General features: G+C 44.4%; 1 protein-coding gene across 1 annotated transcript; it reads left to right on the forward strand.

Annotated features, from left to right (window-relative positions):
• The first annotated feature begins 228 nt into the window (after positions 1-228).
• On the forward strand, positions 229-8370 carry CISH (cytokine inducible SH2 containing protein). Its single transcript, XM_008498957.2, has 3 exons — positions 229-959; positions 4601-4827; positions 5336-8370. Exons 1-3 carry the CDS (start codon positions 913-915, stop codon positions 5836-5838), a joined length of 777 nt encoding a protein of 258 aa, XP_008497179.1. The 5' UTR covers positions 229-912; the 3' UTR covers positions 5839-8370.
• The last annotated feature ends 14970 nt before the right edge of the window (positions 8371-23340 follow it).

Raw genomic sequence — 23340 nt, forward strand, 5'->3', positions numbered from 1 at the left:
CATGCGGAGGGCGGAGACGAGGCGGGGAATGGCCCCGCATTCCTGGAAAGTTCTTGGAAATGGATCAAAGGCGTTTCCACGAACACGCGCGGCTGGCGGCGGCTCGGCAGCACCGCGCAGCCCTTCCCTCCCCTCGGCCGCCCGGGAGGGCTCCGGTCCCCTCCCCGGTGCTGACATCAACCCGGCCCTTATGGACACATCTATTTATACCTCCTCTCTCTCTTTTTTTTTTTTTTTTTTTTTTTTTTTGGCCGCCCCGCCTGGCTGATATCGGAAGAATGATGTGAATACAATGCGATTCCAGGAATCCCTCACTTCCTGGAACAGATTAAAAGGGGCAAACAAAAGATTACTTAGTAGGCTGGGTTTTTTTTTTTTTTTCCTCTAGCAGCTTCATTACTTCTGGAGTCAGTGAAAAAGTAGGGTGCTGCTCTGCCGGCTCTCTTCCCCCAAGCATTCGGGGAGATATTATTTATTGGTATCTATTTATTATTGTGCTCTGAATATTTTTTTTTTCTTTCTAAAACACTGCGCTGAAGGAAGACCAGTTCCTCTTTAAATATACGTAATACCCATTTTCTCTGGTTATTTTTAAAAATCTGTTGCTGTTGTTTTTCGAAAAGCAGAACAAAAATGCATTATTTTCTAAAGCACTGACAGTGCACAACTTTTCCTGACCAAAGTTGCTAACAATCTGTAAAGTCTTTCTCAGCCGGATTCGCCTTCTGCTCAACTTTTTCTGTGTCTGAAACACAACCTACTACAGAAGGGGCTCGCTGGGACTCTCCAGCCTTCTCCTGCCGTAAACCCCTAACCAGGGGCTGGAACTAGGAACTCCTGGGAAGTGAAGAAAAAAAGAGAGAAGGAAAAGAGAGAAGAGGAGAAAGCCTTTCCCACGTTCTTGAAGACTTAATGCTTTTCCCTTGGTCCAGGAGTGACATGATCCTCTGTGTTCAAGGGTAAGATACTTCGCAGCCTTCTCTTAAACACTGTGGTTTGCTAATTGTAATTAATAAGATTCTCTGGGTCAGTTTTTCGGCTCTTGTGAGTTGCTGTGTGTGACTGTAATAGCATGAGAATGACTTACACTAACCAAGGGTTCAGTTCTGTGTGTGTCTCCTATGTGTCTGCTTCTTAGATTCTACAACAAAACTAGGGGAAATCATTCCTGATTTCAGTGCTTTCTATTGATGAAAGATCATGTGGTAATTCGAAATCTTTGGTAAAGTAAAAATTAGTAAAAACCTGGGGTGTGTTGTTCGTCTCTGTGAGTGCAGCCCCAGCAGGGACACAAGCAGGAGACCATAGATGTTCTCGCATGTTCTGGTTGAAACAAACTTCTTACTGGGAAAAACTTCCCCAGAATTAAGTCGGGCTTGTTTGTTTCTCAGTAAATATTTATGCTAAACACATAATTTTTGTTTTCTACTGTTTTTATGGGTAGGATTAATTGTATGTACCTATATACAGAATGCAGAGCATTCTGCTGAATGAAAGCCATAGGCTGCACATCTACACTCACACCACCCTTGTACAGCAGAACAGGTAACAACCAAGTCCCTTCTCTGGTACTGGTGTGTTGGCATTTTAGTGCCTGTATGATCAGCTCAGGGCTTCAGAAATCATCCAGCATTTTCACAGATGCTTCAGATTTGGAAACTGTCAGCATTTGTTTCAGCCTGAGCTGTAATGTCAGTAATACACATCCCCCCTGCCCCCAGTGGATTTTCCTGAGACTATACATTTGCATTGGTTTAAATTACTAAAGCACAGGGATTTTTCTGTCATTTCCCCCCCAGAATCCTGTAACCACAGACAAGCAGAGCTCATGTTTACCAGTGTTTTCTTACTACTCAACCGGGTTTGTTTTAATGCTCATTTTCAATCTGTCGCAGTTCCTATAGCCACAGCAAAGGGAATTAATTTTTCAGCTTAGGCTTTGTGAAACCCTTATCTGAAGTTTTCTCCAGAGTTAACATACCAGACCTCCTGCTTCCCTTCACCCACTAAGAACTTGTTATGTAGCCAGATGTGTAGATGGTTAGTATCTTTTTTATGACCATTTATTGCTTAGTTTCCACTGACTCCTAGGCAGACCATGCTCCCATGGGAGTCTTGGGACATGGCTGCTGGAAGACAGAGCAGCTCAATGCTTTTTTTCTTGTACTATTTGTACCACGTTACAAAGTTTTAGCTTATCAGTGAAGTAACTCCAAAGCTCACACTAAACACTATCAGGCACATCTGATTCTCTTGAACTTTCTTTGCTTGCCAAGGCTTTTTGAAACACTAAATGCCAAAGCACAGAGAAGTTCATTTGCTCTTTCTCCTGAGACTCCACACAGACTACCAGCCAGACATGCCAAACTCTACACATTTGTTTTCTTCCTCACTGCAACTGTTGTACTTGACTCTTTTCTGTCCTGATCCTCCACATGTCCCTTCTCCACTTGCTTTCTTACAAGCACTAATTATTTTCAAATACTTACTTAGCCACATTAAAGGGCTGACTTTTTCATGTCAGCATACCTTTTTTTGACATGCCTTAACTCCAGAAAACTCTTCTTACCCCTCTTGCAAACGTACTTGCATTGGAAGTTGCAGTCTACCATTACTCACTGATCCCTCTGCTCTCCCTTTCCTGGGGTTGGAGCTGCTCTTTTTCTTCAACCTATGTACAAAGCTGTTTAGGACACTGGTGCCTCCCAGTCTATGAGAATTTCTAATCCCACTGTGCTCCTTTGAGTCTATACTGCACTAGGGCTTTTTGTAGGAGGAGAGAGAGGCATAAAGCAGAAGGAAAATAGGAAGAGAATAAGAATAGCCCTTCTCTGGCTGCAGTAGAAGAATCTCCACAGGGACTACTACTACTGAAGTTTGGGCTCCTCCAGCTTCTGGTAGCAGAGAGTGTAAGAGAACTCAGATTTTCCAATAGCTGTCTCCAGATATAAAACTATACTCAGATCTACTCTTCTGTGTAAGCCATTGAAAACGCAGTCCCCGTGATCAAGGTTGCCTGGTGAAGATAAAGGCCAGCAATTGCTTTTACTAGGTTTGGCTTCCTATCCAAAATAATAGAAATTAAGAAAAGAGGATGAAATGCCATTAATGCCAAGTTGGTACCCTGTTTCTGAAATGTGATTCAACGTAGGGGAAAAGCAAGCATGTTATTTTCTAAATGCCAAGAGAATAGAGGGGTTTTCCCATCTCTGGTGTGGGCAAGAACTGTACCTCCATAGATTCAATTTTACCAGTGGTTTTGCAAAAAACCTTACTCCAAACCTATGTGGTTTTATTAGAAATGTTGAGTCATAGACATGATTGTGGCTCTCAGTCACTGTGAAGTCTTCTTCAGGTTCTCTCTGATCTATGTTCCCCAAAATCCCTTCTTCTTGCTCCCTGTCCCACACCTGAGACTCAGCAGTTTGAGAAGGTGGAGTGCAGCTATGATCAGGCTTAGGTACATACATAAATGTGTTGAAAAGTGCAGATGTTCACATAAAACACAGAGGAGGAAGACTGGAAGGGAAGTGCTTATGACTTTAGAGTCTCCTTCCGCTTCTCTCTTCAGTGGTGTGGGAGGAGGTGGCTGCTGCCTTTGCAATCACCATCAGCTCTGCTGGTGCTTTGACAGCCTCACATTGAGGGCTGTGCTGTCTTTCTCTGGAAACTCACACATCTTTTATGTCAAGCTTCTGAAAGAATGTTCCAAGCAAGTGAGTTCATGTGAGGGATACACCACAGAACGTGCAGCAGTGCAGGGCACACAAAGACAAATAGCACAGGAGAAAAAACCAGAAACCAATGTTTTTGCCCAGAAGATTGCGTGGAATGAAAATTTCCTTGGCTCCCAACAGCCACCCTCCCCCTGGAGCTCTGCCTTCCTTTAGCAATCTCCACGCTGTAGAGAAGGAGCACCATTAAAGCTCCAGGCTTTGTGAAACTGAGCTTAGATGCTGAATGGCTACATTAATGCTCTCCTTAGGCCACAGAGGGATTAATATTCACAGCAGCCCAGTCACAGCAGAACCTCCTACTGCTGTTATCCTGCTGGGATTACAGCCCCACTGAGATCTCTGTGGTGCCGCTGAATGCCGGGGCTTGTGTAGTGCAGAGGCTTGGCTAAAACAAAAATTCCCATCGTTCTACTCCAGGATCAGAGAGCAGAAAGCAGGCAGGACAAACCTCTGGTTATTCTCAGTTCTGCTTCTAATTATATTGCAGCAAATGACTAACAAACCCACTGGCAGAAAAATAAGTGCTCCAACATTTCTGTGAAGCTGCAATGCTGCCCTGAACCTTATTGCCTCTGAAACTACAAATTAAAAGGCAACAACAGCTAAAAATATCAGGTTTCAAATCAAGCTAAATTGCATGATAGGCCACCTTTTATAAGGTGAAAGAGGCCAACTCTCCCTGCTTCAAAGGGCTCATCTTTAGCTGTGTAATTATTCCCCCCTTGCCTCTCTCTGAAACACAACCGTGTTGAGGACCCATTTATAAAACACAACACATTACAGTACAATCTAGCAATGCAGCCAACAAACACTGCAACCAGATTCAAGGCAAGGCAAATAGCAGAGTGTGCCCTTCATTTCAGACCTCATCCTTTGCTGGCGGAGGAGAAGATCAGGAGACTGTCACTCAGGGACACTGCGGTGGATTTGCCAGAGCCAATCATGCAGCCGCTCCCTGTCATGGCCTTCCAGGAGGAGGCTGCACCTACCTTTGTAGCACCAGTTCCAGAGAGCAACCCACCTCAGACACGAGACCCTGAAGAAGACCTTCTCTGCATTGCAAAAACCTTCTCCTACCTGCGAGAATCTGGTAAGGCTCAACTCAAAGTCATGGGGTCAGAAGGCTACAGGGAGCAGGGAGCCAACTCTGTGATTTCAGCTCCAGGAAGGTCTCCTGATCCTGCATCAGATGGGAACCTGGTTCTGTCACAGCCATGGCTGACCCTTGTGGATGCAGCAAAGGCATTTTCAGTATCTACTAACCTGTATCATCAAGTAATCTATTACTAAATGTAAGCAAAAGCTTTGTCTTTTATAATGGAATAAGGAAAGGAATGAAAAATGGCCCCTCTTTGTAAACTGCAGCTGCTGCAAAACTTGTAATCCCCCATCCCAAGGCCCAGTGCAGCAATGACAAGCCTAAGTAGGAAACCCTTAGAACCTGACAAGGCCTTTAAATTCCAAAGGTCTTACCAAGTCTGGATTTGGCTATTTCCCAGGTCCTGAAGTCAGTAGGCTTCAGGGCTTCCCTGAGTACACTGCCAGTCTTTTAATATGATTTTTTTCCCTAACAAGCTCTTTCTGGGATGTTTTTCCAGGTTGGTACTGGGGATCTATCACTGCTAGTGAGGCCAAGCAGCATCTCCAAAAGATGCCTGAGGGTACCTTCCTGGTACGGGACAGCACCCACCCCAGCTACCTCTTCACACTCTCTGTCAAGACAAACCGTGGTCCCACCAACGTGCGCATCGAATACGCTGACAGCAAGTTCCGGCTAGACTCAAACTACTTGTCCAAGCCTCGCATCCTGGCCTTTCCAGATGTGGTCAGTCTTATCCAGCATTACGTCATGTCCTGCACTACAGAAAGCAAGAGCGAGGCTCCTTACCCACCTCCTTCTCCTCTACCTCCCATGCAAAAAGAGATGGCAGCAGCTGCAGTGCACTTGAAACTCATCCGGCCGCTCAGCCGCAAAGACACCATCCCCAGCCTGCAGCACCTCTGCCGGCTCCGCATTAACAAGTCCACAGCCGAGGTGGAGAAGCTCCCCCTGCCCAGGAGGATGGGGGACTATTTGAAGCAATACCCTTTCCAGCTCTGAAACACGGCTCAGGCACCACAGGCAGGGACAGAAACAACAGAACTTTGTGTCCGACCCGCTAAAGCGCAGCATCAGGCGGGCACAGTGATGAGATGACTATCAGCAGAGACTGCGTCCACCTTTCCTCTCCCCTTCTCTCTAAATCCATTCCAGCCCCAGGGAGGAGTTGGTTGTTTCAGTGAACAACAGGACACAATCTGACCTCTGAACCTCAGGCTGTGCCGAGGGTGGCTGTGAGAAAGTGCTGTCAGCATGTGCACACTACTTGAATTTCAGAGTTGCTGTGACACCGGGAATGTTAAAGTTGTTATTTTTTGCTATTTATTTCCATGGCAGTTTCTCTCCTTGTGGTATTTTAAAAGCACCTTTTACTTTATTGTTTCTTGTTTCTTCTTCTCTTGTGGAATTAGAGATAGAATAAAGGCTCCCAGCTAGTGGGCAGCCAAAAATCTGTGGGAACTTGGATTTGAAGTCACATGCAAATAGTACCTGTTTGAGCTTGTCCCTGTAACAGGTCACAGGAGCCCAAATCCAAGCTCCCCCAGACTTCTGGGATATGTCAGACTCAGATGACTGTATCTAGACCCACCTCTACAGGGGTAAAGAGTATTTTTTTTCTTCCTTAGCTACAGAGGGCTGGGTATTTTAACCCCAAAGCACATCGTTAGCAGGCTGTGCATCTCCCAGACATGCATGCTGCACCATATGTTGTGGGCAGGAGACTTTGAGGAAGCCCTTCTTCATTGAGAGTTCTAAGCAGAGATTCTGAATATTGAGCTTGGGCAAGGAGCACTCATCCCATATTTTTTCATCTTCCCCATTTCCAAAGGAAGTCAGGGACAAAACATTTAGAAACAAGCAATCAGAAACCAAACTTACTTATTTTCAGGCAGAGGGATTTGGTTTCAGAGCATTTTGCATTTGGCTTGTGTTTTCCCTGACATTGCCTGGTCAGATGTGGGGCATGATGGGGTTCAGGCACAGATCTGCTGAGCTGCACCAAAGACACACAGAGCTTTGGGATATTTATTTATTTATTTCTGCACCTCAGTAGAAAGTGCTGTCCTTCCTCTCTGCTAACTCAATGCCAAACTGCCAGTTGCTCTGCTTCTGCCAGCATTATTCACAAGTCATGTGGCTTCAATCAGAGCTAGGCTCTAGCACACACTGGAAACCACATTACAAGTTTTCTGTTTGCCAAGGTCCAGATCTCCCTCCTCTTTTTCTCCAACTTGTGTGTTTGTTATCCCTAATTAGATTTTCCTCTCTGGGTTTACTTCTTGCACCACCCCCCCGCAAATGAAGCACAATGCCTCTCCCTTGCTCTTTTGCAGACAGCAGACGGGATCTGCCCCAAACCAAACACAGACCAAGGAGTTGCTCCTTCCTCTTCATTCACATGATCCCATCACCCTCCCAGCCTGTCGGAGCCAGCATATGCCATGAAACATGAGAAGGGAACCAGAAGGTCTAGAGAAATTATCTTTTGGCATATTTTGCCTCTAAGACACCCCCCTACCCCATAACTTGATCAAGCATAAACCAATATTAAGGATTCCTCAATTCATCCCTCCCTGGAACTGTCTGTCTCAGGCTCTCCAAGTTAGAAGAGAAAAATTCCAGCTATACTTGAGGGCTGAAAGAGGAGATGGGACGGTGACCCAAGAGACAAGCTCAAAAGATGGGTGGAGTTTCTTCCACCGTAACTCAAAGCTGCCCAAAGGGACAAGATGGCCTGATGTGCTCAGTCAGTGCCCTTTTCCCCCTCTCCCCCTCTACATTTATACAAATTTGTGCTCTTGCAAGCTTTGTTTTTGATACTTTGATGATTGACAGTGTGCACGTGTGATGTCAGTTTTCCTTTTTGTAATATGCCTCCCCCTCACCCCATACCACAGCAACCTTGGGAGGGGACTGAATGAGAACGAAAACTTAGAAGGCAGAACAAAAAACAAACTTTGTTGTTTTTTTTTTTTTTAATTTAAATAATATAAACCATAAACCACTGAAAAGGCTTCCTTTTATCCAAACACCTCTATCTGCCTGAGGACACTGGGAACAAGGAAACCACGAGCAGCAGTGATCTCAGGAAGCCCTCATAGCTTTGCCACAGGCTTGGTATCTACAGCATGTGAAAAATCAGTTTGAGAAATGTCCAGTGGGAAAGGGCAAGTTCAGCTCTCTGAAACCTGCCTCCTACTTGGTCTGTACTCTGTTGGGGGTAGAGGAAATCAAACTTGCAGGTTTGACCTTACTGTCCCAAGAAATGGCAGAAGCATGTAATGAAAATGAATACCTGGTTAATCCTCCAGCAGGATGATGCAGAGGCTGAGCTGAAGGCTGTAAGCTCATGTGGGCAGGGACCATCTCTGTTGTATGTTTGTTCTGCACCTAGCACAATGGGGTTCTCTAGGTGCTACTGCAATACAAAGAATAAACAATACAGTTACTCCAAAAAGTCAGTTTCTTCTATCTCCAGACAGTTTGTTAAAAATCATTTGACTTGGATTTTAAATAAACATTTTAAATATATTTTGAGGCCAGTTCATGTAGAAGTCTTTGGTAAAATCCAAATGGATTTTACTCATTTTATTAATTTTTATTTTTTTATTCATTTTATTTTATTTTATTCATTTTTATTTTATTCATTCACTGTTCACAGAAATCCTCCCCAAGAACATCAGAAAAATCGTAACAAAAACCATAGCCTTTTAGATACCAGGAGAACTATCACTAAAATCAACACAAGCGTGGGCCTGGTTCTGGTTCCTCCCAAGTTACCAAGAGCTGAAGGAACATTTTTTTAATGATGTAAAAAAACACAGGAATTATTTTTGTATGGCTTCTGTGTTCCATACAACACCAGTACAATCCAGGGGAAAGGGGATGCAACGTAACTTGAATTTTAGCAATGTTCAGAGCAGGCTTCACGTTGGCCCCAAAGAAAAATTTTGCTCATGGCAGTGTTGGAAGTGAGCTCATGAAGGGCAGACCACGCTTTGGATGGGAGACACACAGCATCAGCTTTCCCCCCATGTTCTCCTGCTGCTGGGCCTCAGTCTCCCCACATCTGCAGTCTGGCCCAGCACCCTTTCCCCTCCTCATCACCTCAAGTGCCAGACACAGTAGGTGGTCAAACCACCAGGGAGCTGGATCTGCCCTATGGTGTCAGAGGGAGACAGAGGCCACCTCATCTGTCCTGCTCTGTGAAACACAGAGAACACAGAGGGAGCCCCACTGCTGGCACATGACTCCACTAAGGCCCCTTCACATGCACTTCCCAGATGCTCGTGCCACAGTCCCCCTGTGCTGCCTGAAGCAAGGCACAGCACACTCTCACACACTGGAAACAATTAAACAATGCTCAGGGAACACGGGAGTTCCTGGCTTCAAAGTTCAAAATACTGCTGTGAGGTGTTCCTCAAGCACATGCTGTCCTTCCTGTGCAGGTGGCAGGGCTGGCAGTCACTAGCACACGTTGCTGCCACAGCCTCAGAGTCCATGAGCAGATTTCCAAGGCACACCAACCAGGAAATGTTGGCAACAGAATAATCTGCTCAAGTTTAAGTTATCACACAAAAACAATCATGTCCCTTATGGTTTCACAGGAAATGTGGACAGCAATCTAAACAGGATAGAAAAAAAAAACCACAAGCAAGGTAAGTGGAAAAATGAAAACAAAAGGAAGGAAAATCTGCACCCATCTTTCGAAAGGAAGTTTGAAAAGCCTGAAAAATACTGAAAAGATGGAGGTAGTATTTCTGACATTAAGTAATATCTTATTTTCTTAGCTGGGCTAAACTCTTCTTCTAGCTCATTCTGCAACTCACTTTCTGCAGACCAAAGGCAGAAAGGATTGGCATAAGTCAAGCCAGTACAGAACTGCAGTCACACGTGGTTTTACTGCATCAGCTGTTATCTCAACAACTCCCATTCCTGCATCTTCAGCACATTTTGTTAAAGCAAACAGATTCATGTTCTGAGAATTACTGCCCCAAACCTCCCTGCAGACCAAGCTGATTTATATAATTGAGTTCCAAATGGCTGGAAACAGGAGCATTTGTGGAAAGGCAGGCTGACCTTCACAGTCACTGACATGCAGCTGCAACATCTCTCCTGGTGACACCAGTACAGTTTGTTGAGCCAATTCAGGACAATTTGGCTGGATTCTCTCCTGCTTTGCAGTTTCTGCCTATGGACAGACACCAGGATGCAGAGCCCTCACTGAGAGTCTGAAAGGCAGACTGAGAAGATAAGGAACAGAAAACTCAGTTCATAGCAAAAGCCATGCTACCATGGCTCACTGCCACAGCAGAAATACCCTGCAGTTTCTCAGGCACATATGGTATCATATTCTATAATAAATAATCAGCCTTCTGAAAAAGCAACACACGCAGAGGAAAAACAACCCGTTTATGTGCACATGTTCCTGTCCTCTCAAACTTACTGAAATTATATTCCTTTCCCTGGGTACTCTCAAGTGTACAACATCCCTGAGCCTGAGCCAGATGAATTAATAAGAAAAGAAGTGAAATAGTGGATTGTATTTAATTCCTTTACCATTGATATGGTCAGGTGTTTTAAATAATTAACCTGTTATATGGCATTTCTAGTCTAAATTCCATCATCAGTCTTACCTATGTATGAAATTAAGAAAACTAAAATGCAAGGTAAATGGATACTGTATGTGTTGCATTTCTGCTCTGCCAAATCATGTTCTCATGTGCAAACCTGCCAGAAACTGATTGTCAAAGTCCCTTCCTGTCTCTCCCAATGATTGTTGGAACACCTGCAGACCTCACGGAAATGTGCTCCTATTCCCCACCCCTGAACTCATCAGCAGTCCAAAGGTCAGGAGCATGGGGCAAAGCAATATCCAATAAAGATGTCAGAGCTACTTTGGATGCCAAGTACTCCCTTCCAGCTGAGTTCCTAGAAGCACTGTCACACCTAGGTCTCATTTTCAGTGATCCCCACCTATCATTCACAGGAGAAAAGGAAAGAACCACCAGACTAGGCAGCTGCTTATGAAACAAACCAGCCAAAGGTAAAAGTGAGATTATGTAAAGAGATCTGCCCTGTCCTTGGGCAGAATCATTCATCCTTTGGCCTGTTCTGGTTTACAGCAACTTCACATTGAATTTTCAAGAGGCAGTGCATGGGAACTCAGTGCTGCAATGACATTATAGGAAAAAAAAAAAAAAAAAAAAAGGCTATGCAGTTGCTAAGCACACTGATAACACATTCAGACAGAGTAATTTCTCTGGAGATGCCTATTTTCTGCCCACACCCAGTTCTGCCTTCTTTTTTGTTTGTTTGTTTTATAATCACAGGTGCCAGAGTGTCAGGGAGCAGGAACACATGGAGATGTGGTTTTATCTGGAGGCTAATGCTGCCTCATGTCAACCCCATTTTCATCTTCCACTCATGCTTCCTGAGAAACACAGTGATCATGTGGTTTCTGCTGCACTCTGCACAAACAAGTGAGACAAGCGACCTTTGGGAGCAAGCATAATGCTGCATCATCTACCAGCCATCCATCACCTCTGCTATGCATCAAAAAAGAAGTTCACAGAAAATTCCAAAGTGGATCTGGCTATAAAATTAAAGGTTTTCAGTATTTCCATCACATAGACAGATGAGCATACACAAAGATACTCTTCCAAATTTTACCAAGAACATGTTTTATTTTAGTTGAAAAAAAGGTTATGTTGTTCAAAGGAAAAGGCTACAGGTAGGTAGACCAGACAGAAGAAAAATTATTTTAACCACTTCACAGTTAACCTGGGCAATAAACTTCAAAAGGAAACTCAGAAATGTGCTTCTGCAAGTAAAATACTGTTTGGGTTTCACATAATAACATAACAGTCTTAGCATAATAATTTAGAAGACTTTTTGCTTGGGAAAGGGTAGAGAATACACCAAAGCTTCAGACCTTTAGCTAATATACATTAAAGATGAGATTCAACAAAAGGAGATGTAGTGATAGGATGAGGAGGAATGGTTTCAAACTGTAAGAGGGGGGATTTAGGTTAGACTTAAGGAAGAAATTCTTTCCTGTGAGGGTGGTGAAACACTGGCCCAGGTTGCCCAGAGGAGCCGTGGCTGCCCCAGACTTGAAATAATGCTGGCTACTGCAGCATTAGGTTGCCCAAATATAGTATCAGAGATTTCTTGAAAACCTACACTATAAATATAGCAGATGGAAGGACAAAGGAAGAGCTGGTCAACCAAAAATCAGTGGCAGAGCTCAGCCAGGACTGGAGTTTCTTGGATTCCAGCCTGGCAGCCTGCATAACTCCATCATGGGACTGCCTTCATCTGAAAGATAAGCTGCAACTCTTGAAACAGCCCTGCCTATGAACCCCATAAAACAAAATGGGCTAAAGACAGGTTCATTTCCCATTGAGTGTGACAGGAATTAATTTAACTTCCACAGCTAAATTTGGTACACTTAATATTCCTAGTTTTACAGACAAAGATTTCACCCCTAATGTAATTTGATATGAATTTGTCCTTAAAGGAAACTAATACTGAAGCACAGCTTACTTAAGAAGAAAACCCTTCCTTTACACCAGCATGCATAAACTCTAAAAGCAAAGGAAAACCTCATCATGCATTTTACCATTAAGTTCTGGCTTGACTTGAATTCACCTATGAATTCACCAAGTCAAAAAAATCTCCAATGCCACTTCTGGAATGCTTGTGGAAAACTGAGCAGACAAACCTGGATTGTTCTCAACAAACTCATTTCACAATCTAAGACAGAGCTTTCAGTGATGACAACTCCTATAAATAACAGATCTGGGTTATGTTTGTGACAAAGAGACAAGCTCCAGTCCTAAGCTCCTGGGATGCCCATCAGATCCAGCTGCCCCTTGCTGCTTGTTCTTTACAGGCTCACTGTATGCAAACAGCCTCAGAGATTTAATAGCTGACCAGAGAGACTCTGTATTCTTTAATGTCAGGATGGTCTCTTCCCTAGAAGAGTAACATGGTTTGAAATCTAGTTTAGAGTTGTGTTTATACTTGTCAGAAGTTACCCAACTTGGCAACGATTCTTCCCATCATGCCTGGGTCATGGCAGCCACTGCCAAACACTGCAGAGGCAGAGTTCAAACACTACCTCCAAGCCTGTAAATACAGTGAAGAAACATGTTGCACAGTGCACACGCTATGTGTTTGCACATAGCAAGTGTTAAGTAGTACTAAAAGGTGTTGTTATGATGAAAATGAAAATCCAAAAATAGCCTAAAGCATGACCTAATGCTCCTTCCAGGGAACCCTTTGGAAAATCTCTCTCACTTTTTGAAAATACCTCCTTCTTTTCTAAGCCTTTGGCTTTGGAATACTCCTTACACATTGTTTTAAGACTCTCTGCAATTCACCCCATTGTTTTAAGACCTTCTGCAATTCACCCCTCGCTGATACTTTCCTTGCCTCCAGTCCTGTGCTATGAAAGCTGAGAAGCACTGGGGCAACATTTCAGAAAGAAAATGTTAAAAAAATGGCACAGCAAGGCTGCTGGAATGAATCAGATCAGCTGGGAGCTGAGCAGTCCCCATATGGGGCCAACATGGGGACTCCATATTCCTCGTTTCTTACCAAGAGAGTGGGAGATGGAAGGCTTCCCTGCACAAGCAAAACCTTTTCTTGCTGATCAAATCCTTAGGGTCAGTGTGACCTGCCAGCCTGCTGACTCAGGAGCATCCACAAACAGCAGTTCCAAGCCAGAGCATGAAACTGTCGCAATAACCTCAGTGCCTGGGGACTGCAAACCAGCTGGGAGGAAGAGGTTGGTCATGGAGGTGCTGGGGAAACACTTTACTGCAGTTGTTGAGCCTGTTACATAGTGAATAGCTCTACCTTCCACTTCCAGTGTGGACCACTGAGATGTGACAAACCAGGCTGGTGTGCCACTCCTACAGCTGCCTGCTGCTCCACTCTCCATCCACACCATTTTCCATCAGGCATCACCAAGCCTTCTAGTTTGGCTCTGGGATAAGGGAAGACTTCTGCTGAGCCTTGTCAATCAAGGAGAAGGCCAGAACCACACTCCCTACTATGTGGTTCCCTCTTGTTCAGATGTGCCATCTGAAGAAGGCACCTAGAAGCTATTATTTTGTATATCCCTCAGCTCTTTACTGCCTGGATGTATAGCACACCCTGTCTTATCTGAAAACTAAAAACCAGTACAAACCAGGCTTGCAGCTGAAAACAAAATAATTCGTGTTAATGTCAAGTCAGTGTGACATGGACTTGTGTAGTAAGTGAACATGTCACATGCTGGCTTCTGTTTTTTCCAAAGATAGAAGAGTATTAGCAGATTTTGACAGAAAATATACATTGAACATCATTATTTCTTCATATAAATTGTTATTTCAAAGGGAGGGTCAATCACAGCTACTGGGAGAAGAAATACTCCACTCAGTCTTGGATGGGGAGAGAGGTGAGTTTAGAAAGAGACTGTCCCCTCTGTAACACAATCAGATAATCCCTGCCACACGTTATCAGACCAGTGCTATTTGACTAATAAACAATATATTACCTTGCATTTGTTTCTTATCCCATTTGCAGAAGGCAACAAGTGGGATTTTGTATATTTTGTAGTTTATTTTGTATTTTCCTTTTGGCCTATTATCACTTTAATAATCACCTCCTTTCTCTCAGCCCTGTTTAGAAAAATTCTGCTGGAAGACCAATACTCCAGTCAGACCTTCTTAAAGAAAGGGCAGTCCTTTTCCTGTGAGCCAAAAGAAACATTCTCTCCTTACATTTGGGTTGAGGAAAATAGACAATTGTCAAAGAAGCCATTTCTTAATTATGTCTTCCCATTCCCCCAGCAGCAGCAGCCAGCATCCTTCTTCAGCCTATTACTTAGGTGGAATTAAAACCCCAAAGGCTTACAGCAATGCTGTATATCCTATAGTGATCCCTATACCCAGAATCATTAATTCTTACTGGAGCAGAAAAGAAAGCTTTCAAAATTCTCTCTGTAGTTGTTGACAAAACAAATGATTTAGTGAAACGAGTACATGTTACAGACACTGCTGGACTTGAGCTATACAGCTGTCTCATGTAATGACCCAACAAATACCAGATGACATAGCTACTGAGGTTTACCCTCCTCATAGGGTTTACCTTCACCAGCTTCAGAGATATAAAAATTCCCCCTGCCTTGCTGTTTTGTGTGTTTGCTTTCTAAGATGGGAACCTCAAAAGATGGCATCACAGGAAACCAAAGTATAAAGGAATTATATCTTCCCCCTCCTTGCTCTCAAGCTGATACAATCAGCAGAGCAGTGCTGGTTTGGGGCCAACTGATGACTAAGGCCTACACAAGGAAGCTCTTTACATTATGTCAGAGAACACTGATTTTTTTAAATCACTTTTTGATGCAGAGGGAGATGAAGTCAAATTTGTATGTTGTGGTATCAGCCAAATGAAAATAGGAAAAAACAGGTCCTGTCATTAAGGCATTTGTGCCAACAGGAACCACTGCCAAAGAAAGGGCCCAGCTCATTGATGTAGAAGTAACCCCCCAAAATCATACCTGTGTTTGTGTGAAGATTGGCAGTAATCATATATTGTTCACACAGTCTCTTTCCAGCTTCATCTAAAGTTTCTAAACCTCAGGATCAGTATGTATGTCAAGATGATTCTGTTAAAAAACAGCACAAGCCACATTCTGAACATGGACAAAACCATCTTAAATTACTCCCTATCCTGAAGGAATCAGTTATGATACTTTCTTACGTCAGCAAGGATAATGATGATGGTGCATGGATACAAGCAAACCTATAAATGGTTAAAGCAATGGAGCCAGTAGAGCAAAAAGAGCAGACACCAACAATCTGCACAAAAAAGTCTCTAGATAATTATTTTTTTAAAATGTGCTTATTTAATCTGTGAACTCCAGCAACTTTTTTTTTCCTTCTCCTTTTTCTCCTTTCTCAGCTGAACAATGTTCCTTATGCTCAGGGAACACAGAAGGAGCTGGCAGATAAAGGAAGTTTGGTCTTTTGCTCCTCTGAGGCAAGGAGATGTTGGAGCTTTGTGGCTCCGTGCCCTCCAGTGGGGAGGCAGGAGCTAAAAGCCTGAGGGTACAAGGCCTGAATGTACATCTACATGGCACTTGAGAGAAGTGCCTGCATGAGCAGTTTTCATGTCATTCCTCCCTTCTGTTCCCTGTACTATTGATCGGCTTCTGTATCATCAGATAATGTGAGTAGATACAAAATTATCAGTGCTGACCAGACTGACTCTGAGACACACAAAGGCAGATACAAAATTCAGCAGCTGAGGACAAAGAGGGACTATTAAATGTACTTCAATACAGTTACCAAGTAACAATTTAAGTCTGTTTCAAAATGACAGCTCTCCCAGCAGAAAGTAGGTCATGCCTTCAACATCAAATTCGAAGCAGACCAACCATATCTGTGTTCACTAAAACCAGTTGTTCCAGCCATCAGGCAGTTCCTATTAATATCTTAAGCTAAAAGGCATCCTTTGCACCCTGTTCAAACTCTTTTGAACAACCCAAGACCAGAGGCTGTGTTCAAAGCACTCCTTTATCCGCAGGGGGACTACAGCAAGGGCTGCCTGGGGAGGTCCCCAGGGTGAGGGGTGCAGGGGACCCAAGTGAGCTCAAGTCCCTCCAGTTTCCCTCTCTGACCTACATCCCCGGCTCAAATCCTCGCGCAGGGCCCCGGGCCGCGCGCCCGGCTGGGAGCGGCCGCAACAGGAATGCCCTTTGGAAGCCATGGGCAAAGAGCCCATCACCAAAGCTCTACCCAAGCCTGAAGAGTCTCCTGCAGTGCAATTTAAAAACAACCTCAAAAACAACTCTGGAGAAATGATTGCAGCCAGCACACAAAGGGGTTGGTTCTCTGCGCTGCCGCCTCCGCCGAGGTCAAGTGGATACCAGTAACCTTAACAAAAGGAAAGTCAGGCCCAAAGCTATTCTGTACAAAGGTGATTTTTCTTGCCCTTTGCAATGCTGCCTCAAATCTGAGCAAGGACTGTTCGTAGGCAGCCCAACCTCCCTTCTTCCCAGCACTGCCAGAAAAGAGACGAGTCCATCAGATCGGTAGGATGGTAAAGGAAAGCTCAAGTGACTTCACTAAGTCTTTTCTCTCACCCCTGGGACAATCAACCACATATCCCCATGCAGAGAACAAACCCTCATTTCTAATCCTGGCTTTATAAGCTCAGGAAGCAAAGCTGTCTCTTGGGCTCCTAACCACATAAGGTCTTGCCTCGGTCCTTACCCTCTCAAATGGAAAGCACTCTGACTTGACCTCTCCTCCGACAGCTCACACCCTGTATTTTTCTTGCTCTTGCACAAACAGAAGCCCTCTGCTTGCTGGAGTGCTGAAGACAGCCCACCCTCTCCCCATCACAGTGGTGGGCAGCTGCTGCTGACTGTGACAAACCCCCCACTTGCTCTTCAGAAACTCACTTGGATTTAGCAGCAGGAGCAGTGAAACATCACAGTATCTGAACAGGTCTGACTCCCCACGTCAGCCAACAAGCTTTTCATGGAAAGATAGATTCTGTTACTAATTACATCTATCTATACCCTTTTTAGGACAAACACTTATTTCATCCTGTTTTGTTTGGTAGATGACTAAGACTATTTGCCTGGAAAGAAACCAACTAACAAAAGAGCATTTCCCTCCTGCTGTCTTCATGCACAGTATCTGATTAGTTTCACTTCCCTGTGTTGGGAACATCAAGCATTTTTATTATGTGTAAACTTTTTTTTTTGAATCTCCAAAGCAGACCAAAGAGCTTGGAAAGATAACTTTTTAACTGTAATGCACCTCTTCTGCTCAGAAAAGTACGTTTTGCCTCTTCCATATGGTACACTGATATTTTGTAACCTGTGCACAATACTTTGGACTTGATTTTCCTCCTGTATTGTAAACGTGGTGCAGCTCCCAGGTTAGCCAGACAAGCTGTGGAAGTGCATGAGAAAAGGGTGTCACACCCCTGGTGTGCAGCAGTGACTCCAGGCAGCCCATGTAAAGGCTTTGATGTGGGAACGGAGAAGTCAGTGGGGGAAGCTTGTTACTGGGCTGCTCATACATCTTAGGATAGGAAACAAAAGCAGAACCATTTCTGACTCTTCACCAGCCAAGAAGCAGAGTTACACTTGCTGCTGGTTGAGCAGGGTCCATCCACAGGTCAAGTGGAACAGCAATAGCAGCATGTCTCATTCTTACTGAAGACTTTGAAGGACCAACTGTGCAGACAAGAAAACACGAGATCTTAGTGCCAACAGGTCCTGAGACAATGCCTGCCCCACTCTACAGGAGTGGGAATAAGTCCCAAGCGAGGGTTTCTTTTCAGGGAAATAGTTTGTCATGCTCAGAGCTTGGTAGCACCTGCAGGAGAATTGCATATCCCTTTACTGTCAGAGTCCCCCATGGTCTCAGTCTCAGAGACAAAGTAAATGAATTATGTCAGTGAGTCAGTAGCTACACCGACCTCTTGGAAGACACTGAGTACACAGAGGGCAATGAGTACATTATGAATCCACACATTAACTGAGTGCACTCTGACTTCTTCATGAGGATGAGCTCCTGAACTCAAGGCAGCTGAAGCCATGGGCTCCAAAGGTTTGCTGTCTCCTCACTGTGCAGCACATGGTGACCATGACTGCTCCCCTGCCAAGTGGGTGCAGGGGGTTCAGTCTGAGGGCACCAAGGCAGAAGCACCTTGCCCTGCTTCCTCACACCTCCAGCTGCACCCAGAGGACATTACTCTCTATACTCAAAGGCAAGCGAGCTGGGTTGGAAATCAACCTCCAGATCTTTCCACAGCTGTTTCATTTCCAGATTGTAGCATAGGAAGATTCTGCATTTAATGTTAAGTCCCTTAGGCCTCTGATGTAAGGGCTGAGGTGGTATTTTTCCATTCTTCCCTGACTGCCTTCCAACACTAGGCAAAAGGCTTTTGGTCCAGATAAAAGAAGATACAAGCTTGAAGTAACTCTGTAAACACCAGAACATCTGTGGGATGACAATGATCCAAAAAGACAAGAACAAGCCTTATCACCAGATCAGCCCAGAAGTATGAGATAAGAAAAAGACCAAATGAAATTTGCAGTTCATGTTTGCTGTTGGGTTTTTTGTTGTTGTTTTTTAAGTTGACAGACAACTACAGTGCAAGTAAAGTAGATGAAGGAAAGGATGATACGAACAGGAATATGATATAAAATTAAAAATCTGTAAGTAAGGAGTGGACAAATTATCTGCTGAGCTTTTGGGTGTTCAGAAATGAGAAGGATGGTGACAGTAACCACAGGGTGCCCTGTGGCAAACAGAAAATCACAGAAGGACAGCCCAGTGCACAATGCTGCAGGAAGCATTAAGACCCTGCTGATGAAGGATGTGATTGAAGCTGTGCACAGCACTGTCACTCCCTCCCTTTCCCTGTCAGGCTGCAGAAAGGAAATTAAATGAGCTCTTAAAACCATCCAGTCTCTCAGTCAGCCTTCCCCCAGACTGTCGGGTTTCTGTGGAAAGCCCATAGCTCCCTGGGGTCATTTTCATTGCTCTTCAGCTCTTCCAGGAACTCAGACATGCTGACAGCAGTCCCTCCTCTGCCAGACACCCAATCAGAGCAGATAGGGAGGTTTTTCAAAGGAAGCTAATTGTAGATGTTTTATTAAAAAGAAAAAAACACAAGCCCAACCAACACCCACTACTTTGCTCTATGGGCAAATTCTATAAAACATAGAAAACCTACTAGGCACAGGATCAGCTGGAAATACTGTTTAGGGAACCACCCAAAGCTGCTGAATGCTCCCTGGTGTCTGGGAGGGACATCAAGACCCACAACTGGCCTGCATTTTGTCAAAGGGTATTGTGGGTTGGTGATCAATGCCTGGAAAAGGGGTAAGGTGACAGTTTTACACACACCTTGCAGTAGGAGCTGTGAAACAAAAAAATGACTCAGAATTCACTATGTGACAGGAATTACTGCTCACCCTATACAAACCCAATAGCAGTGATTATCACACTGGGGTGCTAGTGAGGTGGAAGTAAGGCCAAAGACACTGAACATACGCTCTCTATTTGCAGAGCCCCAGTTGCCCTCTCTTTACTGTCATAACTTGCAAGCCTTTCTGCTGCACCAAGGCTCTGAGATAAGCCCCAGTGTTACAAGTTACAGAGTGGTGGGATGTACAGGATGAGCCCATTCAGTCCCATCTATATTCTTTACAATCTCACTCAAAAGTGGAAAGCTGTCTCAGAAGGGACCAGAGCTCAGATGGGGCTGACAGCAAAGGCACCCATCAGGCACTGGCCACGGCCTTATGAGCTGGGGGACACGGGGTCCCCTGCAGAGCTATGCTGCTCTTGGGACCCAAGCTGGAATCACCATGGCCATGGACTGAAAGCAGCTCAGATTAGCTCCAGTTTGAGCATCTGTCTGCAAGGTGGCTTGTTGCAGTATGCAAACATTTAACTGGGTTTTTAGGTAGCTTGCTGCTGGAGATCATGGGTATGGATGCAAAGATGGAGCAGATAGAAAACAAGCTCTGAAACCTCAGAACACACCATAGCTCTCACTGCAATAGCAAAATACACAGAAATACAGCAACCTGCCACAGCTATTTACAGCTACTGCCTTACTACAGATTTTTCATTTGAGGTTTTTTAAAGGCTTTTTCAAAATGTGCCAAATTCAGCACAGGTGTAATTTTACCATGGCTGGAACTTATCCTTACTCCACATCCTGATGCACAAATCACAGAAGGATATGCAGGAAATGCTTCATAAATCCCTATCCCACAAAACAAAGGCAACAATTCATTACTTGGCAGCACATCCAAACTGCAGCTTAGAACTGGAAGTTAGGAAGGACTGTAGGGAGGTGAAATCACTGTCCATAAATGTAGGCTGGACAGGATGCAAACATTATTGCTCTTATTTTTACATTATGATGCTCTGGGCTCTGACTCTAAGCACACATCTTCCACATCTCAACAGGGGATCTCCAACCCTGTGCAAGGTGAAAGGCTCAGGCACAGCTGAAAGGCAGAGAGCTGAAGGATGAACATGGATGGCATATATTCATTGTGTCCCTGACACCTTCTATTTATAGGAATAAATTGACACAAAGACTCATTTAGCTGCCAGATTCATGAATTCTTATTTAAATTCCTCCAGCAGTGAGAGCTAAATAACAGTGTTATCAAATTCCCAATATTTCTGAGCAAGAAACAGCAACACAAATGGCCCACTGGAAGACCCAGGGGCAGAGAAGGAGAGCTCAGTGCAGATGTTCTCACTGCAGCAGATTATCCAGCTGTGAAGGCACCAGACAGCACTGCACAGGCTCTCCTGCTCTGCTCTGCAGGCAGCATAGCTCTGTTGCTGGAGCATCAGTAGGTCCTCCTGCCAAAGTTGTTGCTGGTAGGGTGCAGATCATGCAAACCCACCCCATTTGTATCTGGGCAGTTGTAGAGGTTCAGTGTTTCCAGCTGTGGAGCTGGTTAGGGTTGTACCAGCTCATGTTTGGCCTCTACATTGTGATTTACTGTATCACAGATGGTTTGCACAGCCTTGGAGCTGCTTAAACATCCTCTTTGGACTAAGAAGAACCAAGAAAGAAACTGCTAATGCATTACTCCAGGATATTGTGTAGCTCTTATACCTTTCACCTGCCTCAGTTTCCTCCAACCTCCTCCCAAGTAGTCTCATGCAACGCGAGAACAAACTAAGAAGTGAGAAGGAAAAAAAAATTCGAGAGCTACCCAGTATCAGTAGAGAATTAATATGTTATCACTACATCATGTTGCAACCATATGGTGCTGTGAATACCTTTGGAGGCTTCTCATCCACTGCTGAGCAGGAAATCTGCACAGGCTTTCCCCAAACCCATCCAGAGAGTCAGTTCCCAATGAAAAATCTTTTCCATTGAGAGTGCTGATTTCAGATTGGACAGATGTCTCCTATGGCTGACACAACAGGGTGTCTCGTGGCTGCCACACCTAATCTTAGGTCACCACAAAGAGACAGGGATGTTTTTTAAACATTACACTGCCACAATTCCCACTTCTTTTCAGCTGCTCCAAGCTCCCTGCTGCTCCAGCCCCTGCTGTCAGCCTGCAGGTTCCATGGAGTCCAGCAAGCAGGATTTTCCACTGCAACCCTTGGCGTGACAACGTGGCACAGAGAATGCCCAAGGGGAGGAAGAACAAAAGCTGCTTTACTCTGGGAGCCAAGGCAGCATGTGGCACAGCTCAGTTAGCCAAAGGGCCAGGAGAGCCAGCCCGAGTTGCAGAGGATGCAGCTGTGCTCAGATGTGAGGCTCAGCCCCAGGCTCAGGTAGGAATAACTGGACCCTCATGTCTGCAGGAGAGGGGGAAGGAAGCATTGCACAAAGGAAATATTACAGTAATATAACTGTATCTTTAGGGAGGGGTAGGATCTGTTTGCTCTAGGATACCAGTTTGCCATAAGAGAAGCAAGTTGGTCATCTTCCTCAGCCTTCAGATTAGGTAACAAGTTAATAAAAAGTTAACTCATCGAGAGCTACTGTGAGGAGTCATTCTACAGCTTGTTTGAAAGCTAACAGATAGGAAAGCTGGTACTTGTTTCACTTTTGGGAGACATATGGTAAACAAGTTATGTGCAAACTTCAACCCATACCTTTCCTAGAAGGAAAATATATAGAAAGTGCAACAAGGGATGGATCAACAATCACTCAAGACTTCACAAACAAAACTGTAACAGCTCTCTTGCTCTACCACTGATCTGCAACAGCAACAAAAGGTTTCTGTCATTAAAGGAACCCTCTATCCTGGCAGCAAGTAACATCTGAAAGGTAGGTAGTAGCAGCTGCTGACATCACAGATGACCAAACAAATAATGCTACATGGCATCTTGCACCTATTTATGCCAGTTACAGCAATGGGAAGAGAGAGAAGCAACAGATTTTTTTTTTTTTAAAAGAATTTCTTGGCCTCCCTCAGCTCCATCCTGTCTCTTCACTGCAGCAAAGCAGCAAATCACAAAACCCGGGTGGAATTCTGTGTTATTTTAAACATGTGCCTCTCTCCAAGTGAAGAACATTTGGTGAAGGAGGGAAAAAATGGTGGCATGAAAGGAAAAGGTACTTGTGCTGGTTTAGTTATGTCCAAGCACAGTGAAGACACCCTAGATGGCCCGGGAATAACTCCATTAAAAGAGAGCATCTACAAAAACCCCAAATATAGCACTTTCCAGGTCCCTCAAGGACTTAGCACAGAGAGGTAACTAAAAAGAAATCGAACCTGCTAGGAGAGAAAAGAAGATTCCAGATGAGCAATCTACAGGCAGCCTTTGAAAGAGAGCTGCACAATGTGTGCACGCTTCATCAGAGCCTGCATCAGCTACACACCAGCTAAAACTCAGGAGACCATGAAGCAGCTGTGAGAAGGAATCAACCTCTTGCTCTTATTGAGCACTCACCCTTGAGGTATAAAAGCACAAGAGGGAGGAAGCA

The sequence above is a fragment of the Calypte anna genome, chromosome 12 (genome assembly GCF_003957555.1).
Source record: "Calypte anna isolate BGI_N300 chromosome 12, bCalAnn1_v1.p, whole genome shotgun sequence".
NCBI lineage: Eukaryota > Metazoa > Chordata > Aves > Apodiformes > Trochilidae > Calypte > Calypte anna.